This window comes from Rhodnius prolixus, unplaced genomic scaffold, assembly GCF_049639745.1.
Source record: "Rhodnius prolixus isolate KJV_2025 unplaced genomic scaffold, Rpr scaffold_8, whole genome shotgun sequence".
NCBI lineage: Eukaryota > Metazoa > Arthropoda > Insecta > Hemiptera > Reduviidae > Rhodnius > Rhodnius prolixus.
The window spans coordinates 10125729-10150193 of NW_027411593.1; the positions used below are offsets into that span (position 1 = coordinate 10125729).

General features: G+C 34.3%; 2 protein-coding genes across 5 annotated transcripts in view; one reads left to right on the forward strand and one right to left on the reverse strand.

Moving 5' to 3' along the window:
• Positions 1–643: 643 nt before the first annotated feature.
• L2HGDH (L-2-hydroxyglutarate dehydrogenase) lies at positions 644–5780 on the reverse strand. 2 transcript variants are annotated; one of them, XM_074121667.1, is made up of 8 exons: positions 5493–5780; positions 5116–5302; positions 3954–4172; positions 3659–3862; positions 2663–2824; positions 2471–2580; positions 1132–1311; positions 644–1041 (listed from the first exon to the last, which is right to left on the reverse strand). In XM_074121667.1, exons 1-8 carry the CDS (start codon positions 5564–5566, stop codon positions 852–854), a joined length of 1326 nt encoding a protein of 441 aa, XP_073977768.1. In that variant the 5' UTR covers positions 5567–5780; the 3' UTR covers positions 644–851. The 2 variants fall into 2 exon arrangements, with proteins under 2 accessions (XP_073977768.1, XP_073977767.1); XM_074121666.1 differs by having other exon boundaries at positions 5116–5305.
• A 459-nt stretch (positions 5781–6239) lies between these two features.
• Positions 6240–24465, forward strand: part of Trim9 (E3 ubiquitin-protein ligase Trim9) — a 309139-nt gene continuing 290913 nt past the window's right edge. For all 3 annotated transcript variants that reach the window (XM_074121663.1, XM_074121664.1, XM_074121665.1), the window contains exon 1: positions 6240–7095. In XM_074121663.1, the coding sequence (XP_073977764.1) occupies positions 6379–7095 (717 nt within the window). In that variant the 5' untranslated portion in view covers positions 6240–6378. The remainder of the gene's footprint in view (positions 7096–24465) is intronic.

Sequence of the window (24465 nt, forward strand, 5' to 3'; positions counted from 1 at the left end):
CTTGAAGAACACCTGGGTCGAGTCTGGTTTTTCTTGTCCATTTACAATATTGAGTTATTCAAGGGTTTACGAGTGCCCAGTTGAATAAATGACAATAATGTTTTCAATATTTCATTCTAGTTTGTTACTCATTTTTCTTCTAGTGTTCCAGGAGATTGATTACTATATGATTTAATTCTAAGATTCTATCAGATACAATCCAGACAGGGTTCTTCATCGTATTTCATCATTTCAACGAGGCCAGAGCGACTAATTTTCTTGACTAAACTAATTAGCCAAATTTAGTATTTGTATCTTTGAACGTTGCTAGTTGTACAAACTATTACTGACCTAGTTATTATGTTTGCTGAAGCCAATCATCACTTACCTTGGTATTGATTTTCTAAGTCAAAATTACCCATTTTTCTAGACATTAGACTTAGCAACTCTAAGTCCATGTGAAAGATTTTTTTTTTGGCCTTATTATTTGAGAACTTCATGAATTTGGAGGATGCTTACTTTCACTTACAAGTAGTTGTAGTTGTCTGTGGCTAAATCTTCAAATTATTTAGTCCACCTAATTAGCGATCCCTTTTTTCATACTTCATCAACAAGTACTCTTGTTTAATGTTCAAAGATGTTTGTTTAATTTAGTGAGAAACAATTTTTTTTTTGTAAAAATTTTTCTTTTATTTATTATAAAATATAATGGATTAATTCGTTTAAATTTTGAAATGTTTACATAAATAACTGAAGACTGAAAACAATACCAGAGTTGAACAAGAAACATTTCTTACTTATATGTTATAAGAGGAGAATATAAGAAAGGAGACTAAACATTTGGTTTTTATTTGCCACAAACACTAATCTTATTAAAAGTTTTTCATAATATTTAGCACTTTATTAGCAAGTTCACTTCCGATAGCTAAAGAAGATGTTGCCGCCGGCGAAGGAGCATTCCGACAATGAAGCACCCTTTTAAAACTTCCAGTATCAAAACTGAAATCCTCAACAAGTTCTCCTTCTGCACTAATAGCCTGAGCTCTTACTCCAGAAGGTCCTCTGAAAATGAAGAAAAAACTTTTCTTTTTTTTAAAAAACAAACAAATTAAACAATCAAGTCAGCGAAATATATTCTGTTTTTCTACCAACCTGGACACATCTGAGACACAAAGCTCAGGAATGAATTTCCTTAATTCTTCAACATGTAAATTAAGAAATAATGATTTCATCTGCTCTTTGACACCGTATTGAAAATATTTAGAAGCTACTTTATGGAATCCTTTATATCTCACTATTTCCCATATATCCTGGAATGATACATCCGAAGACCTGTTGAAGTAAAACATAATGGTAAATTATTTATTCTTGACAGTAAAGAAGAATACAGTTAGAGAATAGATCTCCAAAAAGGCTGCACGGCCATTTGGCTGCAGGCTGAGAAAGTACAAGTGATCAGGCAATGGAGAAAATAGGACAGTAGTAAGTAAAGTAATGCCTATCTTTTCAGGCGGGGCTTAACGTCCAATTACCAATTAGGTGTTGTGGACGGAGGCGATTACATATACACACTTTACTACAAATTTCTTTTATTAACCATTAAATAAAAACCTAGAATTAGACCAGGAATCGTACCCAGTATCCCAATACTTATTAGCGTTGCAGGTCTCAGCACTGCAGTATATTGTCAAGATGAATAGTTTACATGGATGTAGGCACTGCTTTTCGGAGAAGGAAAACTTTATCTGAGCCTTCAAGCTTTGCTCTGAATTCTACCTGGACAACGAATGAAGTACAGATCGTAGTTGGCTTATTCAGGTAATCTTGATTTGTGTAATAGACAATAGATCCATTGACTGAGGTGGAAACTATTGCCAATAGGGATCAGGGATATGACAAACTTTAGCCCATGACTCAAACTGTTTAGGGCAGCCGAGAAAGTGAGACTACGAAAAAATAAAAGTGGAACCAAATATTTTCACGTTGAATAAGGAAGTACATCCATCGATAAAGTACCACTGAAGAGTAGACAGACGACTCATCAATATGGAAACACAAATTTTAAAAGAAAATAAGATATTTCAAATAATGAAATGGAGAGAGATGCATTTAAAAAGATATCTTTTTAGATTAAATCAAGATTAAATCGAAAGTTAAAAAAAAACACAAATCATTACCCTGCAAGACATACCTGTTTACAAATATTTATTTATTTCAAGATGAATGCCTTAAGACATAGGATCAAGACCACAGATGGGAACTTGGATAAATAAGCCAAGAGAATCCGTAAAGATTATATTCTCTAAAGATACCTGGATGTAATGTATTTTTCTACTAAATAAAGAATAAATCCTTTAGTGATAAAGAATTAATGTATTGGTATCGCCGCTATTAACGCACCTTAATGCAATATTATCAATTTCTAGACATGATCTAATAATAAAATGGAAGCCTGTCTAAAAAAAAACTTAAAATATACATAAACACTAACTTATATCCTTCACGTTTAAGCGCCAGAACAGCATTTGGACCTAACCACACACTTCCGTCCAGTTTTGGAGTAAAATGAACACCAAGAAATGGGAATCTTGTATCTGGGACCTGGATAAAAATATAAAAAAAATTTGTAAAAAATACACAAATATTAACTAAGTTTAAAATGGAATAATTAAACAAAACACACAGGATAAATATTGCCTTTAACAAGATATTGTTTCTCCGGATTCAATAGCAGATATTCTCCTCTGAATGGAATGATAGCAGGCTCTGCAGAACCACAGCTCATGGTAGCCACTTTATCAGCGTATAATCCAGCACAGGTGAGTACAAATCCTGCATGAAGAACCTAACAACAACAACTTAAAATAAGAAATAAATCATTTACTAGCTACTTACACTAACAATTATATTTACGACCAATCACATATTAAAGCAAAGTTTTTCACTAATCCATGACCTGGAAAGTTTTTTCTTGTCATACTAGTAAAGAAAAATTCTTCATACGGATGGATTTTAATGACAGGTCCTGTTAGGCTAGAAATCGGGATACAACCAAAATCTTAAGGGCGATTAAAGAACCATTCAGTCTTGTTGTAGTTGGGCTTTCGCACATTTTTTTATGTCACGTTCATTTCTTCCGAAACTAATAGAAATTACATAAAGATTTAATACATCTATATGACTAACGAAGAGATGGGTATGTATACTTTGCAAGATTTCGGGGAGAGTCATTTGAACGTATCACAAGAATCTAGTAAATGCCTGCACGATAGCTGCTTGAAAAAAAGATAGTGAATGCAAATACGTAGAAAATATAGGTTTAGAAACATTATCTAGATTCGGTAAAAAACAATATAATGTATTAATCGCATTAAAATTGATTTAATGCTATAAAAGTCTCTACACTAACAAATATATGCTGATGCCTTCCATCATAATACTCAATCTAGAGCCTGGGATCAAAGGTTTAAGGTTTACGCGGTGATGTAAGCATCCTCTCTTGACACTTACTTTCAATCTATACAAAACTAAACACATCAGAGATACTTTAATGGATTTTCTGTAAATTCTCACTCTTTTGGTTACCTAAAACTGGCCTAGTAGCCTCCATAAGCACACATCTTACTTGAATATGATAATTACAACAGACAACACAGTAAAATTAGAATAAAAAAGACACCTTGCCTGATTTAGATGCAATTTCAACTGGATATTTGTTTACATCACTATTTTCATCTTTGGTTTCATTAAAAGTCCTAATGCTATTCGCTTCAAAGTTATAATGTATCTTTCCACCAAGTTTTATGAAGTCTTCTCCATAATGTTTTGTAACTACGGCATAATCCACTATTCCTGTATGAGGAGAATGTATAGCCTTAACTCCCTAACAAATAATCAGAGTAATAACTAGTTGAACCTTTCTTATAAAAAAAAAAAAGTAGAACGTAATCAAATCTTCTTTTGATTTAACATACTCTACAGTGTGGTTCTATAGATGTAATTTCTTTACAGTCGATCATTCGTAAATCTTTAACATTATTTTTCAATCCTCTTTCATATAAACCCTCCAACGTCTTGATCTGAGTTTCATCTGTAGCCACTATCAACTTTCCAACCTTCTTATAGGGTATTCCTTTGTTGTCCAAATATTTGTAAAGTAAATCCATTCCTTTGGTACAAAGTTCTGCCTTAACCTTAAACAAAACAACAAACTTAATTAATTTTAAAATGTTCTATAACGCTATATAAAATATTTGAAATGTATCTGGATCCTAAACAAATCTGAAGTTGAGATGTAGGTACTTTAAATGGAATGATTTTTTAATAAACATGATATAAGACTTTTTGCTACGAAATTGCATTTTATAATTAGCAATAAAAGTTACAATCATAACGTATTCATAACAGTACGTCTGTATGAAACTTTTAATTTGATAATCTTTGTTTAAAACATTACAGCACAACAAACTTCACTCCTCATCAGATCGATGTAATAGTCTAATATTATGTTAAAGAAATAAGAGTAATTTAATTTGATACTATGTAGCAGATTCGTAATATGGAAAAGACGTGGAAAAACCTTTTTATTCAAAATCTACACCCAAAACTGTTCTTCGGCTTAAATTTAGTTTGAAAGGCTTATTTCTATGTGAGGTTCTCAACTATTTAAAGCTTTACACTTTAAATGTAAGTAACTTGTTTTGATATTAATTAAAGTTTGCAAGAATTTTTAATGTTGATGGGTGTGTTTGTATATTTCTCAGGGCCATCAAACTAGAATTAGTCAACCAAATAATCAAATGAACAAGAATTATCATACACATATTTACTTGTTACGAAGATTGCAGCATTACTCTAATATTTTTAATGACATTTCTGAGGCACCTTTTTTTAATTTGACTACAGCAACCAACAATCAATAAAAATATTAGGATGTTTCCTACGTAAAATACATCAGTTTATCAGGGCACCCATCAGGAATAACGTGCCAATAAATCAAATTCTACCATCACACACCTCTAATCATTTCTTTCAGTAACAATGCGATTGGCGATAGAACTTGCAAATGAGAGCTTTTAAAAAATGGCATGCTTACGAAAGAAAGAAAAAAAAAAACAACAAATCTCATTTACTTACAGATCCAGGTTTATAATATATTCCAGCATGAATCACTCCACTATTATGGCTAGATTGATGCCTTGCAAGTTCATCTTCTTTTTCAATTATTGCACACTTGAGATTTGGATTTTGACATAAAATCTCTCTGGCCGTTGCTGTGCCCACAATTCCACCGCCAATAATGGCAACATCGTAATTGCAATTACTGCTGAAACGCCCCTAAAGAAATTACTCTTCAAATAATTCGTTAACGAAAAGAAAAAAATTTAAAAAGGATATACTTCGTGAATATACTCGCTAGCTTCTTTTCTAAGATAGAACATGAACAGCAGAGCTAATTATGAAAAGAATTAAACTAAAATTTGGAAGCTAAAAGAAAAAGAAAAACAACTTACTTTTCGGAGACATAATTTCGAGTTATAATTTGTTTTTTTATAAATGACCAATGAACTTTAGAGTTAATACGCATTTCAACTAAATTTTAGGAACAACCAATTAATAAAACTATTATAACGTACAAACATACAGAAAGAAAGAAATGCCTTTCTTTTCTCTAACTTACTAAAAACTTAGAACTCACAAATATGCTACTATAAAAATCATCTAAACTTATGGATAACAGCACTAACGCATTGACAAATCCACCTCTATAACCCTGCGGAGGGACGTGCCAATACTATACCACTATCGATACTTTTCTTTTACTACCTAGTACAGGATACTCGATACTTTATGCTCATACGATTTGAGTAGATATTGGTTTCCTAAGTACTGCCCATTTAGCTTCAGTTTTCTGCCGAAGAAGAAATATCTGGAAAGGGAATAGCTGAAGGGAAGGCCTCGCTGTCCTTGTTAATTGTACAAATTCTTACTTCATCTCAAATGAATACACAATTCTGAATTATTTCATTGGTAATGCCACAACTATTTGCCACGCTAGGTTAACTTAGAAAAATTCTCATTTTTGCTATTATTAGACGTAAAAAGATAAAAAGTTTTTCAAGAAAAGAGGCTCGCAAAGGTAATCAAAGAGCTTAAATTATAATTCTACCCTAAACTTGACAGAAACACAGGGGAATTGTCTACCAGTTTAGTTGGCAGCGCTGTGGCTGAAGTTTTGCTCCATTTCCCCCACCAAAAGTGTAATGTTCTGTGGCGGAGACCCTTGCCAGGTTAGTCTTGCATCGGTGTTTGCCAAGTGTAGTGAGATGAGAAGAGAGACGCATCGCTATTTGCGGTCGCAATATTTGTTTATGATCGTTCTGTAGAAGTTTTGTCGCGATGGAAGATGAGTTACGTTGCCCTGTGTGTAAAGAACTCTTTTCAAATCCAGTGTTAATGCCATGTTACCACGCGTTATGTCTGAATTGTGCGATTATGTTACAAGTGCCGGCTGCCACTGGGCAAGAACCATTGGCCGAAGAAGTGGACAAATTGTCAATATTAAGCGAAACAGACAGTGGTGTGGTTTGTACAAGTCGGCCAAATAGTTACGTTGGAACACCAAACATACAAGGAATATTGTTTCCACCTTTGACAAGTAGCGCGCTATCATTGAGTTGTCCAGTATGTACAAAAACCGTTTATTTTGATGAAAATGGTGCAAATAATCTACCAAAATATAGAGCCATGCAGAATATAGTTGATAAATATGGTGAAACAAGAGAATTAGTACCAAAATGTGAACTGTGCACCAAAGAGCCAGCTAAAGCGGCTACAGTACTTTGTGAACAATGCGAAGTACATTATTGTGACGATTGCAAGGAGAATTGTCATCCTGCAAGAGGTGCACTGGCTAAACATATACTAACAACTCCTGGACGTTCAGCTTTGAGAACCCGTGAAGCGACCAAAGAAGTCTATTGTGCTGATCACCATGAAGAACCGCTCACCTTCTACTGTATGCTGTGTAAACAAGCTGTTTGCAGCCACTGCAAAGATATAAGACATGCCAGCCACGATGTCCAAGCCATAAACACCATGTGTAAAGCTCAAAAGGTTATTTAATAATTTTTAATAATTTCATCTTAGCTGTATAAGACACCTTTACATTATTTTATTCCTTATCAGGTTATATTATTAAAGGAAGGTACTTATAAAAAAGGATGTTTTTGGAACTATGTCAAGCAGATTAGACTGTAGATTTGGATTTGTTTATGTTTAGGGTTGATAGCACGTGCTGTGATAACTCTGACGTTAGAGAATCACAGAGTTAAAGATAGAGCAACAAATAACAGAAAACTGTTTCATTAATAGGCATCAATTAGTGATATATTTAGAAATTCATGAAACACTTAAAAAGCTATACTAATTTGTTAATTCAAGATTAGAGTCAGAATTATTGAACTCTTTAGCGGAAAAGTATAAGTTCGTTGAACTTCTAGTCTCTTTTATAAAGTTTAATCAAGAATCTTTTTTTTTTTTTTTTAAGAAATATATTGGTTCTCTTCAGTTATGCATTAATTTATATTATACCGCACTTGTACAATTTTTTTTTTCAGAATTCCTGAGTTTAAAAAAAATGTAAGTGAATGGTTTTGTATCTCTTGTTGTCAATTTCCTTTAAATTAGGATGCTAATTATACTTTTTTTCTCTTACCATTAGTATGATTGTGTCCAATATGCGAATTTTAAGTATTCAATAATAATAAATGTCCTGTGGTCCCATGAGAACTGAAAAATTGCTTTTCAGAGAATGGTCTTATCACATTGTACGAACTTTGTATATATTTTTGGTTTGGATGGCCTCCTGGGACCTAACAGAATTTAGCGACCAAACCTCCTTCATCGGAGTTACCACTTTGTTTCTTTTTCCATTCATTTGAGTTTTTTCTGGAAAGTGGCTCCGATGAGTTTCTTTTAACATTCTTGACATGTAAGTTTTGATTTTTTTTTTTCGTTTTGCAATCTATGATCCTGTTGCTTGTATAACATTAATGAAGACTATATGCATATTTTTTTTTTTTTTTTTTTTTTTTTGGCGCATCAACAGCTGAGGTCATTAGCGCCCGGAGCTTTTTCCAGTGCACTGGCGGCCTCCGTACAGTGTTCTCTCGTTACAGACAACACTGCATATGCATATTTAAAAATTCCGATATTTAAAAAACTACCATTTCTAGACGATCGAATCTTGCTATTTTCTCACAAGTCTTATCGAGTCGAACTCATTAAATACTGAATACTAGTAAAGTAATCGCCTATTTTTTCAGGCAGGCTTAACGTCCAGCTACCAATTAGGGTGTCGTGGACGGAGGCGACTAGAAAACATACTGTACTGTATATTTCTTTCATTAACCATTAAATAAAATCCAAGGCCTAAGACCGGGAGAATCGAACCCAGTACCACAATACATATTAGCTTTACAGGTCTCGCCTCTAACCGCTCTGCTACCGTTACTGAATTACTATTTATAACGAAGAACAATTAGGACTTTCCCCTAACTAGCATTACCTGATATTCTGTGGTTTAACTTACAACTGTCAGAATTCGAGCTTAATCATCTGATACTAGTGTTTACTCCTTTAGAAAAAGCTATTTTCAGAAAAGGGAAAAGTAGTCAAATTCAAGAAATGATGCTTTAAAATACATGATCTAAGACAAAAAATGTACTTTTCCATAACTGTTTAGAGAGATTATAGTTATTCATTTAAAATTAATTCAAAAATAAATAAATTGTAAAATACATTTTTTTCTCTTATTCTATTGGCGTAATGCCCATTTTCTCTCTAATGAGTACACTGACTTCTTCCATGTTTTTACCTTTAATTTAGACTCTCTTTACTTTATTTTTCCCCTTCTTAGACTATTTCATTACGTAATATATGTTAGTTTCACTGGCGCGTATCGAGGTTATGTTTAGTTAGTAGCATCTCTTGGAAGAACACACACCAAGTTTCAGCCAGATCGGTCTATTTCTTTGTGTTTGGCATTCGTTTGAATCGAGGAAGTCGAGTGATTTTCAAAAAATGGACGAAAAAGAATTTCGTGTGTAGGTTAAACACTACTTTATGAAAGGCAAAACGCCTCAGGAGACTAAAGAGAAGCTTGATAAACATTATGGTGACTCTGCACCTTTCAATTAGAACAGTTTATAAGTGGTTTCAAAATTTTCGGAGTGGCCATATAGGGCAAAAAGTGACGCTGAACGTTCTGGACGCCCTGTTGAGGTTACTACTCCAGAAATCATTGATAAAATCCATGATATGGTGATGGATGACAGAAGAGTGAAAGGTGCGTGAGATTGCTAGTGAATGAACGGGTACATAATATTTTGCATCAACATTTGGACATGACAAAGCTATCCGCAAGATGGGTGTGCCGCGATTGCTCACGCTTGACCAAAAACGAAATCGTGTGTGAAGTGTTGCAAGGACGGTTTGCAGTTGTTCCAGAAGAATCCGCAGGACTTTAAGCGTCGTTTCGTCACTGTGGATGAAACATGGATACATCACTACACTCCTGAGACCAAAGAACAATCTACGAGTAAACAATGGGTTACCAAGGGGGAATCTGCGCCAAAAAAAGGCGAAGACCGTTCCTTCGGCCGGAAAGATTATGGCGACTGTCTTTTGGGATTCGCGAGGAATAATCCTCATCAACTATCTGTAAAAGAGTAAAACTATTACAGGTGCATATTATTCATCGTTATTGGACCGTTTGAAAACCGAGCTGCAAGAAAAACGCCCACGATTGGCCCACAAAAAAGTCCTTTTCCATCACGACAACGCACCAGCTCACACCTCAGCAGTTGTGGTCGCAAAATTAATGGAAATAGGGTTCCAACTCGTTTCACATCCCCCCTACTCTCCAGACTTGGCTCCCTTGGACTACTATTTCTTCCCCAATATGAAGAAATGGCTGGCGGGAAAAAGATTTTATTCAAACGAGGAGGTGATTGCAGAAACGAATGGCTATTTTTCAGACTTGGACAAATCCTATTATTCGGAAGGGATCAACAAACTAGAGCAGCGTTGGGCGAAGTGTATAAGCCTAAAAGGAGACTATGTTGAAAAATAAAAAAGGTTTACCCCAAAAAATTAAGTAGTTTTTATTTTTGCACGGATTTTTCAAACGACCCTCGTACGTATTGTTGAAAATAAAGTGATTTACAGCGATAACCAGTAGCATAGGTTGGATATTATTTTTATGGGTTACACCTAATTCGGTAGTTGGAAATGAAGTTATATGAGTAAATTGGTTAAAAAGTAAGAAACAAATGCAGTCCAGGAAAATTAGGTGCTTACGAGGGGGTTAATTTAATCAGCAGAATGAGGCTTCCGTTTACTCAGAAATCGCAAAAGAATTCGTTCAGATTACAGTTGGTTTTTGTGAAACGAAACAGAGAAACATTGTAGAGGATGAAAATGTTGAAATTATCGTACTTGAATTACGTACGGGGCCTTTCCGAAGAGAGCCGAAGGCTAGTCTTCGTGGCACTTCGTTGTTCCATACTTCTCATAACTCACTCAACTGTAGTTAAAACTGCGCATGAGCAAGAGACTGAGGTTCCGTAGTCTTTAGGAGTCGTAGTCTTAATTGTTCGGGACGTAATTCACAATATAGAAAAACGCAAAAAAATGCATTTCCATCTCGCCCCCCCCCTCAAAAATTAAAAGCAATAAAAACGAAATTTTGTTTCTCCATTGCTTGGAGTACATAAATACAAACCAGTTACACGCATCAACTACTTCTGCAGATTTTCTGTTGGAGTATTCCCATAGCCTTTGAAGTTCCCTTTCAGAAGGCGTGGGGATTGCGATAGGTGGATGCATTGCCTGAATGAAGAGGGGGAAAGAACTGGATTAGTCACCTTCCCCCAAAGCGAAGCGCTTACGTCAGAGTAACCCTCGCCACTATAGCACGTGAGGCTTAGGATTGCATCTAAACAACTTCTCCCTTCCTGGGTGGCACTTTTTTCCCAAGACTTCTTAAAAAAAAGGCTGCATATTCCAGCAGCTTTTGTGGTTATCATATCTTATAGCCACACACAATCCGCAATCCAAAGATTTATCTGTTTGCATGGGGGATGCACCTGAGAAGGTTTCCTGGATGAGATTTCCAATTTATAGAATTGGACATGAACACAATTCAGTAAGAGTAGCAGCCGAATTGCATTATCCCTTTCACTGTGCATAGAAGTGTTAAGTGACATCTCATCCTCAAATCCAGTACGCCGGAGATGTCTAAACTAACGGACTACCCTACCTTCTACCCGCTGATCATGCGCGTTGACTTGATTTTGTTGAAAACAACTGATTAACGTTACATCAAAAAGGGTTATTTGTATTTAACTCGTAAAATAAATGATTTTTAAAACAAAGTGTGCTGGTTTTTAGACATTTAGGTAAATATATATTTATTTTTTTTGCTAAGATTCTTAACGATTAAAATAGGAGTTTTAAACTAATTTGATGGCCTTCTGAAATCGAACTTACGATATTTGTACATCGAATTATCTCATTTGAACCATTTTCTTTAACAATGCTCAATCTTTTACATGGATGTGTAATCGGAAATACACTTTCTGGCACATGATTTGCTGACAAGGAGAGAGGTCTATGCAGAGGGGAATGAAAAACAAACAGTAGGAGCGAGCTGGCATGACCTTGATCTGCCAATTATGTTGACTGATACCATGAAAATAAATAATTCACATTCAAAGATACCGATAAATTGGTGACCTTTTGCCCCAAACATTATATATGCTATTCTATTGGTTAATATCTATGGTTATCAACTTTATAATATTGCAGGGAATAGTAAGGGAAATATTGGAAAATAAATTTTCCACCAATATAAATCTATAAAGCCTTGCAAAATGGTTGCCGACCCATTCGGGGTAAATATTTGTTATTAAAAATGAAATATAAATCGACTGAATAAATGTTTGTTCTATAGAGAGGTTGGTAAACAGATGCTCTTCCGCTTTGAGGGAAGCTCTTCCGTGCTCGGTAGCTTGAGAGAGAAATAGACCATCTCGAACTGGAAGAAGAGGGACGGGCTTTGAGTAGAGCTCTGTACAATGTGTAGTTTTTTTTTTAAGTGTTTTAAGCTCCTCGCTTATTATCAATGTATTTTTGGGGGGGGGGGAGCAGGACCTTTTTAAAAATATATGTGGTTTTTTTGGCAGAACACGGTTTCAATTTTTTTATTTTCAGTTGATCCTAGTTACAGAAATCGTGACAGATTTTCGAAATTGTTTTCTAACTGTGACAAAATAAAAACAGTTTTATCCTATTTAGAAAATTTTTAAAACCAAGTAAAATTCACTTTTACTCTTACAGGAATTTAAAAAAAAAGAAAAACCTGTCGTTTGTTTTAGTTTAAAGAAATACGCAAACTAGGAGAAACGATTACAATCGGTATAAACTCCTGCATGATTCCTCACAGAACAACCAAAAGCATTGTACACTTAGAAACCTACCCAGCTTCATCGTGGAAGTGGGCCCTACGGAGTCATTTGTTCACGTCACGCATTCTCAAACCAAAAAAAGAAAAAGAAGAAGTGTTTGTATTACACAATGTATTGCACATGCGCATTGTATATTAGAGTGTTTGGGTGGGGAGGTTGTGTATTTCTAGATCCTAAATTCACTGGAGATTTTGCGAATACCGCAATATGGTTCTCTTAAAAGTTGAATAGTTCTATTAAAATGCTTTTTCAATCGTACATGCATTTACAGATTACTCGTTGAAATCCCTAAATAACAACTATTTATTAAAACTGTCCGGTAGGACAGTTGTATAAGGGTTGATAGCCAAAAAGTGCACGAAAAAGCGTAACGTTGAAAAACGCCCAACTTTGAAATTTTATTTCTCTTTTTCTATAAAAGATAAAATTTTCAAACTTTCTTTAAAATTTAGGGCGAATCCCCCTTTATATCTGTAATTTTTTGCAACAACCCAGATGTTTTAGATTTCGAGAAAAAAGTTGTTGAAAATGAGCAAAAACGGCATTTTCATTCAAAAATTGGTCTTGTTGTTGTTTTTACCTTTTTTGTAAACAACGTCCAGCCTAAACGCGCGAACCGATTTTCATGAATGAGGTGTCATTCGATTAGGAATTTTATGTAGATGTGCCTTTTGGCGGTCTCCACGCTGTACATCAAATGGGAGAGGAGTTAGGCCCCTTTATGTAAGGCCTCCTCCAAAATTATTAACACTAATTACTTTGTAAATCTTGGCCCGATTATGATAAAATTTGGTAGGATGATAGGGTTAGGGCTCCCCTACGTAACATTAAAGCGGCGATCAGCTCTTACACTTGTTAAGGGGAAGTATAGCAATCGTTTCAAATTATCGACACGTGAACCGATTTTCATGAATGAAGTGTCATTCGAATCGAAATTTTGTATAGATTTGCACTTTAAAGGTCTCGACGCTAGGCCTCATGAGGAGGGGAGTTTGCCCCACCCAATTAAGGCACTTTCTAAAACTATTAATACTAATATTTCTATAACTTTGTCCGATTTTGATAAAATTTAGCAGGAAGAAGTGGTTAAAGCTCCTCTACGTGGCTGTGAAGTGCTATCATGCTCTTGCACCTACTAAGTAGAAGTACTGCAATCGTTTAAATTATCAATGAGTGAACCGATTTAAATTAATGAATTGTCGTTCGATTCAAAATCTTTGCCTCTTTGCCTTTAAGGGAGCAGTACTGTAATTACAGTTTATTTTTCTTACTCCTCTTAAAAGGAAGTACTGAAATCGCAGTTTTATTTTGTTACTTAAGTACAAGTACCTTCCTATTTTATTCAAAACGTTTTCTCAAAAAAAAATTGTTATTGAGGATGGTTTGGGCACCGCAACTATAATCATTCTTTAAAAAGATCTCTCCAGTAGTAGTTACGGTTCCGACTTAACACCTTATCAGGTTATAATGATAGAATTGCTTATTCCAAATTTTAAAAAAATCTAATCTGTAAAGCAGATATGAAACTTTGTAAAATAGACAAAAAGGAAAATCTATCCAAAAGGTACAAAAATCTCCTTAACAAAAACTTACAGTTTAAAAACTTAAGTATAAGGGTTGATTGAACGCCAAAAGGTACACAAATCAGCTAGTACCCAAAATTTCATTTATACTTCATTGATATTATTTAAGCTCACGAATATTTCGGTAAGACGAATTCAAGACTGAAATATTGTTTTAAATCCAAAAATATTGATTCAAATTTAAACAGTAGCCGACTCTGTCTTTTTCTACTTTATCATGCATGTATATGTGACTGCTCAAAATAAAGGGCATATTAAAGATAAATCAGAAGAATAATTTGGAATAGAGTAAAAATGAACTGGCCAGCATAAGGGTCTGTGACATCTAATAAATTTTAAAAAATATGAATGGAAATTAATGCAGTAAAATTACTTAAATAATATCAATGAAGTATAAATGAAATTTTGGGTACTTGCTGATTTGTGTACCTTTTGGCGTTTAATCAACCCTTATACTTAACTTTTTAAACTGTAAGTTTTTGTTAAGGAGTAGATAATAAGAATTATCATTTTGAAACAGTGAATAGTTCATAAAATCTATGATGCTGGATAAAAAAATTCAAAATAACGATCAGAAATATGGAAAAAAATATGGGCTCTACGACGGAGAAAATCTACGATATTATCAAGCAATGCTGACCCAACCATATTTACAGCATAAATCTATAACGTTACATGGGTTGTGTGGAAAGATAAGGCGTGAAAGATATATTGTATGAAGTATTATGGTGTGCGATGTGTAACTGTACAATTTCTTTAAAAAAAAAGTTAATAAGTTGCCATTTCTTAGTTTTATTGACGGCATTTTGAAAAAGTCTTGACGATAGCATTTGTACAGCCTAATTAGGCCATGAATAATTAGTCATAAATCGAAAAGCTATCTGCGATCTCAGTGTTTTTCTAGAGGTGGTCAGAGTTTGAATCCCAGTTTGGGATGTTTATTTTCTAGGCTGCTAATCGAAAAAAAAAAAAAAATTAATATTTTCATTGATTTTGTTAAAGTACTTGAAAATTTTGGGGGGGCCACAACGCGTTCACTGGAGAATGATATAATTGGTTTAAAAAAAGGCGCGTCAACATCTGAGGTCATTGGCGCCCGGCACTTTTTTTTTTTAGTGCACTACCTGCCTCTGGACAGTGTTCTCTCTTTACAGGCAACACTTTTCTTCACCGGAAGGAGGAGCTGTAAGAAGCTCCCTAAAAAAAGAGGAAATCTAAGGGTCCAGCAACTGGATTCGAACCCAGGATTTCTGCTTGGGAAACCAATGAGCTAATCCCTTCCCTGTTTCCTATTATGGGAAGAGATTTCCCAGAATATGGAGGAGATTAGTAGAGGAATGAGACCAAAAAGAAATCTTTAAGAAGTTAAATTTTGTAGAAGCAGAACGAGTGGACATACCTCTAATGTTCCATTTAATATATTTTTACCACTCGTGTAGTATTAAAGAGAATTTTTTAGAAACTTTGACTTCCTTTAGATTAGATTAGATTAGACGAGGGCGGCCTCAAGGCTTACGCCACCGCGACCCCTTTGGATCTATTGGGGCTCCCCTCACTTTAAAGCTTCCCCTCCAGACCTGTCCTTTTAATCAGACTCTTAATTCTGGAGAGCGACTCTTGGGTAAAGCTCACAGGCCTTGGTTTTTCCTCCACGAGAAGTAACATCCTTAGCCAAACGAGCCTCTCCTCACACTGACACAACACGTGCAGTGCTGTTTCCTCCTCCTCTTCCTGACATAACCTACAGAAGATATCATCAGCCAGGCCCATGCGGTACATGTGTTTTCTGAGCCTGCAGTGGCCAGTTAATAGTCCTACAATTTATCCTTATAGCCTCACGGCCTTGACGGATTAATTCTGCAGTCAGCTTCGGTGAACAGCCTCCAATGAACTCCTTAATTATCGATCAGAATTTTTTTTTCCATTTTTAAAACCTTTTAAATTGCAAAGAACAAAACATTTAAGAATATAGGTGACCAGGGAAGAGGCTGTAAAAAAAAGAGAGAGAGACAGAACTAGAAGTGAGCTCAATAAGAAAACTAATTTAGAAGGCCAGCCGAACAATGAAATTTCCCTTCCGACCCGTGGAACGTGCTCCGACTTACAGATACATATCTGGGGCTTTCACTTACACACCCACACTCACATCCGGAAAAGTTCCATTCGGATTTCCACGCACAATAACTATTTAATGTTGTTGGCCAGAAAATATTAAGTAATCTAAGTATTTATAACGTTAATATAGATTATTATTTTATTGATGGTAATAAATCTAAACGATGTCAGTTTGGATTAGTAAGTTCCTAGCTAGCCCATTTCCGGTTGCCTAATCAAGAACAGGTACTTTGAAAATTAGTTAGGACAGACGTAAAGTTCTGGTGGAACGTAATTCTCACGGCTTTTACAGGTAATATTTACTGACAGGGTAAACTAAACCAAAAATGTTTAGCTAAAGAATACCCGTTTTAAGTAAACGGAAATGAGAAATTGATGAAAATTTAAAGGAAGGCTAATTCCACGTTTTAGAAAATATAGCATCGTCTGGTTGGTTAGTGTCTTCAGCACATGGCTGTACTTTAATGACCAGTAATTTTTGTTCGTTTTTATAGCTCGGTTTGGTTTGAAAGGCTCACTATCCAAATTTCTTTGTTTTACAACGTACTATAATACATCTAGTACCCCACCATGTCTAAAAATTTAATAAGTTCTGAGATAGAGAGATTCCATTACATGCAATGAATATACAGATTTGATGAACTGAGAGCTCTTAGTTCCAATGAAGTTTCCATAATTTCATTATATTCTGGAGATATGTCTACCCACACATCGTGTGGATTTGGTTGGAACTCTACTGGATTGGTAGTTCATTAGTCACATGAATATTCAAAATTAAGTTCCAATATAACAAGTTTGTCTAATTTAGTACCTTCCCTAATGAATCAGTAAATAAAGTTTTTTCTATATGTTTAATAATATGTTGGCAACATTGTAAATTTAACGTTTTTTTTTTGCCGGACGCGATTAAAATCTGCTGAATCAATGTTGCATTTACATTTATTGTATAGTCAAGGTTAAACAATGGAGTTGTATTTCTAGTTTTGTTAGCTGATTATTTAAGTTTGTTTTTTCTTTAAAACAATAAATGTCTAATTAGTACTAAATTTGGATGAAAAAAGCTTTAAAGTTTGTACCTTAACTGTCTAGTGTAAGAGAACATATTATTTCTAATGAACATGTCAAGGAAAATTGATATCCTTGAGACCGATTATATAAAAACACGCCACGATAGCCGAGCAGTTAAAGGCGAGGCCCGCAAAGGTAAGATGCATTGTTGGTTATTGGGTTTGACTCTCGTTCTAGGCCATTGATGACGAATTTTTTGAGCCCGGCGTGTCAAAATTTTGAAAAAACTTAACTCTGGTGTCCATATTTAGAAATTATTCATACATTTTTGATTTTTGTAACCCATAGTAGTAAAAAAAGATCTATTAAATGACCCATATATGATCACTGATCTCAGGAAAGTTTGCCAGATCCTTTTGGGAACAGATTATCGCAGATGCTGGACTAGCATCGTCAAGTTTAGAATTATTTGCCCAAGTGACACTTACAATTAAGAATAAAATTAGATGCTGTTTTCTTAATAGTTCTTAGATCATAAATTGTGATGTGCAGAATCTGTGATTGCAATGAACGCGAGAATATCCCATCTTAATATTGATTATTTTAGCCTTTTTGATTAATCTTTCTGATTAACATTATTTGAGAACCTAATTTAGAGCAACATGATCTCATTTAAGTGTTGAAGTAAACATTAATAATTAACTTATGACTTGAAACTTAAGATTATGCGAGGAAGGAAAAATCCATGCCTTCAACCTTTTTCCCAGGTGTCTCTCACTAAACTCATCATGTCTAACCAAAGAGACACGACTGGAAGGGTGCTCTAAACAGAAGGGGTGACCCAACAAACTCCCTGGAGTCGCCGTGGCAACGGAATCTAATTTACTCTAAACTCAAGTCCAAATTGTTGGATTAGTGAATTATGATTATCACGTAGAAAGTAGATGAGAGTTACGACATAAATTTTAGAACATATCGGAAAACATTAATTTTTTTTTTTGTTTATTTTATCTGGGACTCCTAAAATCTTCCCTAGATACGCCCCTGTATATATACATAACAGGCGCAAGCGCAATGCAGGTCATTTTCTAAAAATTCACTACCATATGTACAACCACTCACAAACAAATTAAAAACATTACTACAGAACTCGACAAACAACAATAATCACTACAAAAAAAACACCAACAACTCAAAAAGACAATTTTTTTCGAAGCTAAAAGACCAGACTGAAAAAGACAAACAATCAAATCTTATATACGAAATTGAATGTAAAGACTGTCACAAAAAATATATAGGCGAAACTTCACAGTACTTAAAAAAAAGACTGTACTATTTTCTAAAACTGAAGTTTCAGTCAGTGATATATTTTTATTATTATGCCGCGAGCTTTCGACTTAGGGACTAGGTCATCTTCAGGGCTGTGGGACATATTTACTTATACCAATATTAAAATGAATATGTATAATGTAGAATGTAAAATTATTTACGTAATTTACAAAGTAATATTCTACATCATTACAGGGTTGGTGTGTCTTCTGTCTTGTCTGTTCATGGACTGAGTGTGATCAGTCTCTGTGTGTGATATGTGTTAGGTTGTAAGGAAATCAGTGTTGCCCATTTGTCAAGTATTTTATAGTAAAATGATACACATATCTAAGACAGAAAACAGTCTAAATTTCAAAACTGACACCAACAATTTAAACAACATATACGCCCAACTTACTACAAAATACTTGACAATTTGCAACACTTACTTCCACACAACCTAACACATATCACAGACCGATCACATTCAGTCCATGAACAGACAAGACAGAAGACACACCAACCCAGAAATGTAAAAGTATTACTTTCTAAACTAGGTAAATAATTTTTGTAAATTTCGTTACATTATACGTATTCATTTTAATAGAATCATTGTTAACAATCTGTAAATATGTTCCACAGCCCTGAAGATGACCCTAGTCACCCTAGATCGAAAGCTCGCGGCATAATAAAGTTTATATCGACTGAAACTGGCAATAATTTGTTCATCCTATTGAAACTATGATTCAGTCACCAAAAATAATGAACAGAGGGGTGCTTAAAATTTCTTTTCCCGGAGAAGATGACTCCATTTTGAAAGTTTCCCTCAAACCTATAGCTCCCCTGTTCCGTGAAGTCAACAGTATTACCTACATTACTTATTACTTATTCACAAAATTTACTTCTCCTCGCTAAGTTTACAATGATTAGGTTGTAATATGTGTTACTCTTGTTATGTAATCTAAACTTTATATAGTTACAGTCTACTCATTTCTTGATATTACCATCCTGCTCTTAACTTTGTGAACAACCACTCATCCAGGCTCTTATGTTTCCTTCTGGGAGAATATTTTAGACTACCCTGCTCTCACTAACTCTCTCCTTGGGATCCAAACCAATCTATGCTCTGCAACAATTAACCGTTCACCCTAAATGTATTCTGACTATTACCTGTCACACGTTCAGAGAAATTAGTGTCAACACTTCGATCTAATCGACTGTGATTCAATTCTCGTGTTTAGCTCTAATCAATTCAAACACACATGTGTACTTGAAATTAACTTATTTATTTAATCAGTACTGATCAGATCGATTAATATTCTAAGAAAATTTTTATCTTACAAAAATTTAGACACTTTGTGGCCATATTTAGATTAATTATCGACCTCTACATCGATTTAAGTGACGGCAGAACGGCAATCGGTGGGCTAAAATTTATTTAAATTAGATAATTTATTAAAAACAGGAAAAACGTATTCATTTTGAAAATGCGGAAGTATTAACTTCATCCCTTCTTAAGTACGCCGGTTAATTAAATTTTTAGCCAATAATATCACAGATAAAAGTAATCGAACTAAAATTATGAGCCAAAAAACTTCATATTTTGAAAGTTCCTTTACATATTTCGATTTCAATATTTTTTTAACCTCAAATTTCAAAGTTATTTCCTCACGATTTTTTGTTATTTTAAGTTATTTTCCGTATGTTATTTAAATTAATACAAATGTAATTTGAAAACAATCGGGAGTTGTGCGACACTGTTGTCGTGTTGCCTACTCCTTCCCATCCTGGGAGCTTGCTGGCCTGTCTACAACAGCAATAACATTTCTACCTACCCTGTAGACGCCATCCAGGTCCTACCCACAGTTCCTCTATTGTTGCCGTTAGGGAGCCCCGTCACCCTACTCTTTATTAAAAGGTCCTATCGTCGTCCACTGGACGGGAATTTCTATTCTAACTTGTTTTATAATTCCCAAACACAATTTCATTTAACAAAAGGTTATATTAGATTTTACTTTTCGTAATATTTTGTATTAAATAATAATATTCAGCGAAATAAAGTTATATTTATTTTGTGTTAAAATATAACTATAAATATTTGTACCAAAATAAATTTGTATCATGTAAATGAATACAAATATCGTTGATTTTATACATTTTAGCTCGCATATATTGTTATTTCTGACAGGTCTAAACCTTTTACCCATTATAAGAAATTGGTTCATTAACTGCAACATAAAATTTTACTTTTTAAAAGTCTCTGTTGCAATCTGTGGGCCTAGTGTGAGAGATTACAGTCTCATGCAGTGTAACACAAAAAAATTGTTTTGTAGAATGTAGTACTTCATCCTGGGACTTATTCCTTACTCGATTTACACTTCAGACATACAAACTGATTCTAATACTTCTACATTAATATATACGCAGGTAAGACCTTCTTACCTTCCACCAATAATCAATCCAATAATAGCTCACAAAAATCATCAATCACACCATTCCTCATTAGGACAATGGTTCAAGAAATGGGCTATTAAGCCTAAACTAAGGCTCAAAACATCACCTTCACTCTTAGTCGCATTATTTCTCCTCCAATCTTCTTTAACCTCAAACATACAGGCACCCGTTTACTTTGGCTACACTTAGACCGAAGACTGTCTTGGAATCCTCAAACTAGACTTAAAAGAACAGAACTAAACAGTCGTTATCTACTACTAAAAAGACTCTGACGATAGATCTAAATTGCCTTTAGACAACTGAAGACTAATTTATACTTATACTTTAATGCAATAGAGCTGTGAGTTCAATGGCATCAGTCTCTAAAGAATTCAATCTCTACAATCTAATATACTTCCATCTATAGTAAACGCTCCTTTTTACGTCTTTAAACGGACTATACATACAGATCTTTTAACACCCAAGTAGCCAAAACCCGATTCAGGAAACACCACTTCAACCTGATCACACGCCAATCCTCCTAGCTCAAGGGTCGGCAACCTATTTTAAGTAAAGAGCCATTTCTTCTTAAATAATTTTAATAAATCTTACCAAGTGCCGCAAGGATCATTGTGTAAAAACCTCTGTAGATCATTTGTATTTTCACAAATTATTATTTTATGACATTCAATAACATTTAAATGTTTTATATATTTATTTTTACATAGTGCAAAGTAAATAAACAAATAGATAATAACTAAACCTGTGTTTGAATGAAAGTATTATATAATTACGTACTGTATTTTAATATAATTCTATTCAATTTCAAACCAATCACATTTAAAATTCTTTTTGAAAAAATATCTTTACTTTAATAAATGAAATTTTCATTTGTTTCAATAAAATTGAAATATACAATTTATTTTGGACATGCTGAAGAGTTGCCGACCCCTGCTTTGCTAAAACTCTTCCTGACAACCCGGACAAGACAGTGGCCTCGTGATCACCTCTCAAGTGAAGAGAGTAGACTAAAATAGTTCAGTGTTTTGGTCTGTTACCACTGGATAACTTCTCCAATCATTGATTTCTAATGTTCACTGTTATCATTGCTACTTATAGCGTCAATGCGCTGATTGTAGCCCAACTAAACGACAAAAACTAAATTAGATATAAAGTTTATTGAAAATAGTCTAAAATAAAATGATTTTGTGGGTAAAATCAATTTTTGGGACTCATTACGTTCAGGGATGTGTTACACGAGGAAGGGGAAGAATTGGAACTGAATCAATTAATATTATTTTTTGGTTATTATTCAGTTAATACCACTTAATGTATTTTAATTATATTCGGTTTATTTTAAAGTAATTTTGTCTCAGAATTGTCAAATGACGATTCAATTTTGAAGTCCAAGCTTTGCCTTCAAATTGACATTCATTTTTAGTAACTTGTTGGGCAACTCAATTATGAAAATGTAAATAATAGGCATTTAAGTACACAAAAAAAGGCACACAAACCAACAAAAAATTGTATATATAGAGGCGTTTTCACTAAGTATTGGTGGTCAGCCTTTGAGTGAAAGAGAGAGGAGAGTTTAAAATAACTTCAAATAGAGGCTTCTCTAATTTAGAGCTTAAGTGATTAATGACCGTGCGGTTTTTGAGAGGGGGTTCAGTTCAACTCATCGCAATCAATTTTAGCCCACACTATATTCCTTCAAGTACCATTTGGGTGTTTTTTATGTTTGTTTGTTTTAAATTGTTCTGGTTTCTGTGGTGCACAGTTTTTCGTTCAGCATACAATTATTATTATCTAACAATTATCAGGGGCAAAATATTCGTATTGTTATAAAAGTTAAATTGTCGTATAATGTTATTTAGTTAGTGAACATTTTGGCCCGGATTGTTCTTCTACCCAGTATGGTTTACTTGCAAAGTTTTATTTAAGGAAAGAAGTATTTTTTTTAAAAATAAAACTTACCAAAATCAGATCAGGACTTCATAAGAGTTACAGTTTTCGTTATAATCTCAAACACCTCTAGGAGCTGCATAAAGCAAGTTCTATGCATTCAACCTTCTTCCTTAAGTTGGAAATATCCAAAAAGCATTCACCTTACCATGATCAGTGAAAAGTCCATCCTGTAACAGAGATAGAAACATTAGATAACTAAAAGGAGTGGAAGTGGTGAGGGACTTGGAATTGTTCATGAACTGGAGACTTCAAAGAGCACATTGATAAAGTGTATAAGAAGATAACAAAATCAAGGTCAAACTAACATAATTACCTGCACAAGTTAATTTTTGAATATAATTACTTAAATTTAGAGGTTCAAGACGTAGAGCTTCATCCGCTTTTCTCATGGTTGATTTTTTTTTAAATATTTTTATTAATGTTAATGTCGAAAATGTATTAATGGAGGATTTCAGTGTTAATTAAATGCGAAATACATCGCCACCATTTCCGGATTATCCCATATTATTTCACAATTCTGAATATCAAACTTCTTTTTTTTGTACCTTTAATTTTATCCGGTCATAGTGCGCATGTTTATTGTATCCCCTGATCGATTGCAGACTTCCACCCATCATCAGAAGGTAGATTATACAGTTTGGTGTAGAGAACACGACTTCACTTGTGTTACCTTCTCACCTCTACACGTGCTGACTGAGTGAGGGAGGTTACATACTGTTATTAGTGTTATTCAGTATGTTAATGAATGGTAAAACTTTTTTTTTTTTGTAAAATTGGTGAAAAAATATTAATAAAACCTAGTATAGTTGAGGGTTCTGTACATTTTGTGCTTGTGTAATATTTTAGAATTGTAAAGTTGAAGTTGAATTTTCTACAGTGGAGGGAGCGTGTTTTTTAAGACGAAAACACGGAATTATACGCATTTGATTTGTACTGGGAAATAATTATTGTTAAATAAGATATTGATGATTATGTAATTCTAAGCATTTAATAAATAATGCGTAAATAAAAGTAAAATCTCAAACGTCAACCTTATAACAGCAAAGAACACGCAACATGCTAGTATTCCACATCACATGAATCAACGTTATAAATTCTATTAAATCCTCTATCCTCGCAGTACGCCCACAACATCCCATCAAAGAACCTTGGTTAGAAAAACTGGCGTATAAAAATTAACCCAACTAAGTCTAAATACATAGTCTTCACACTCAAACGACCAACTCCACCACCTGTCTTCTTACATCACACACCTATCCCACCAGCCGACCATGTGCAGTACCTTGGAATGTACCTAGACAAGAGACTTACCCCCGTACGAGATTTAAACGTACCGAACTAAACAAACGATACAAACTTCTAGCCAGACTACTCGACAAACGCTCAAAACTCTCACTACAGAACAAACGACGACTCTAATACAGCTCTTCTATACACCAATATGGACTTACGGGCTCGAACTTTACGGAACAGCTAAAAAAATCAAACATCAATAGACTGCAAACACTCCAATCCAAAATACTCTGCCGCGTAGTAGACGC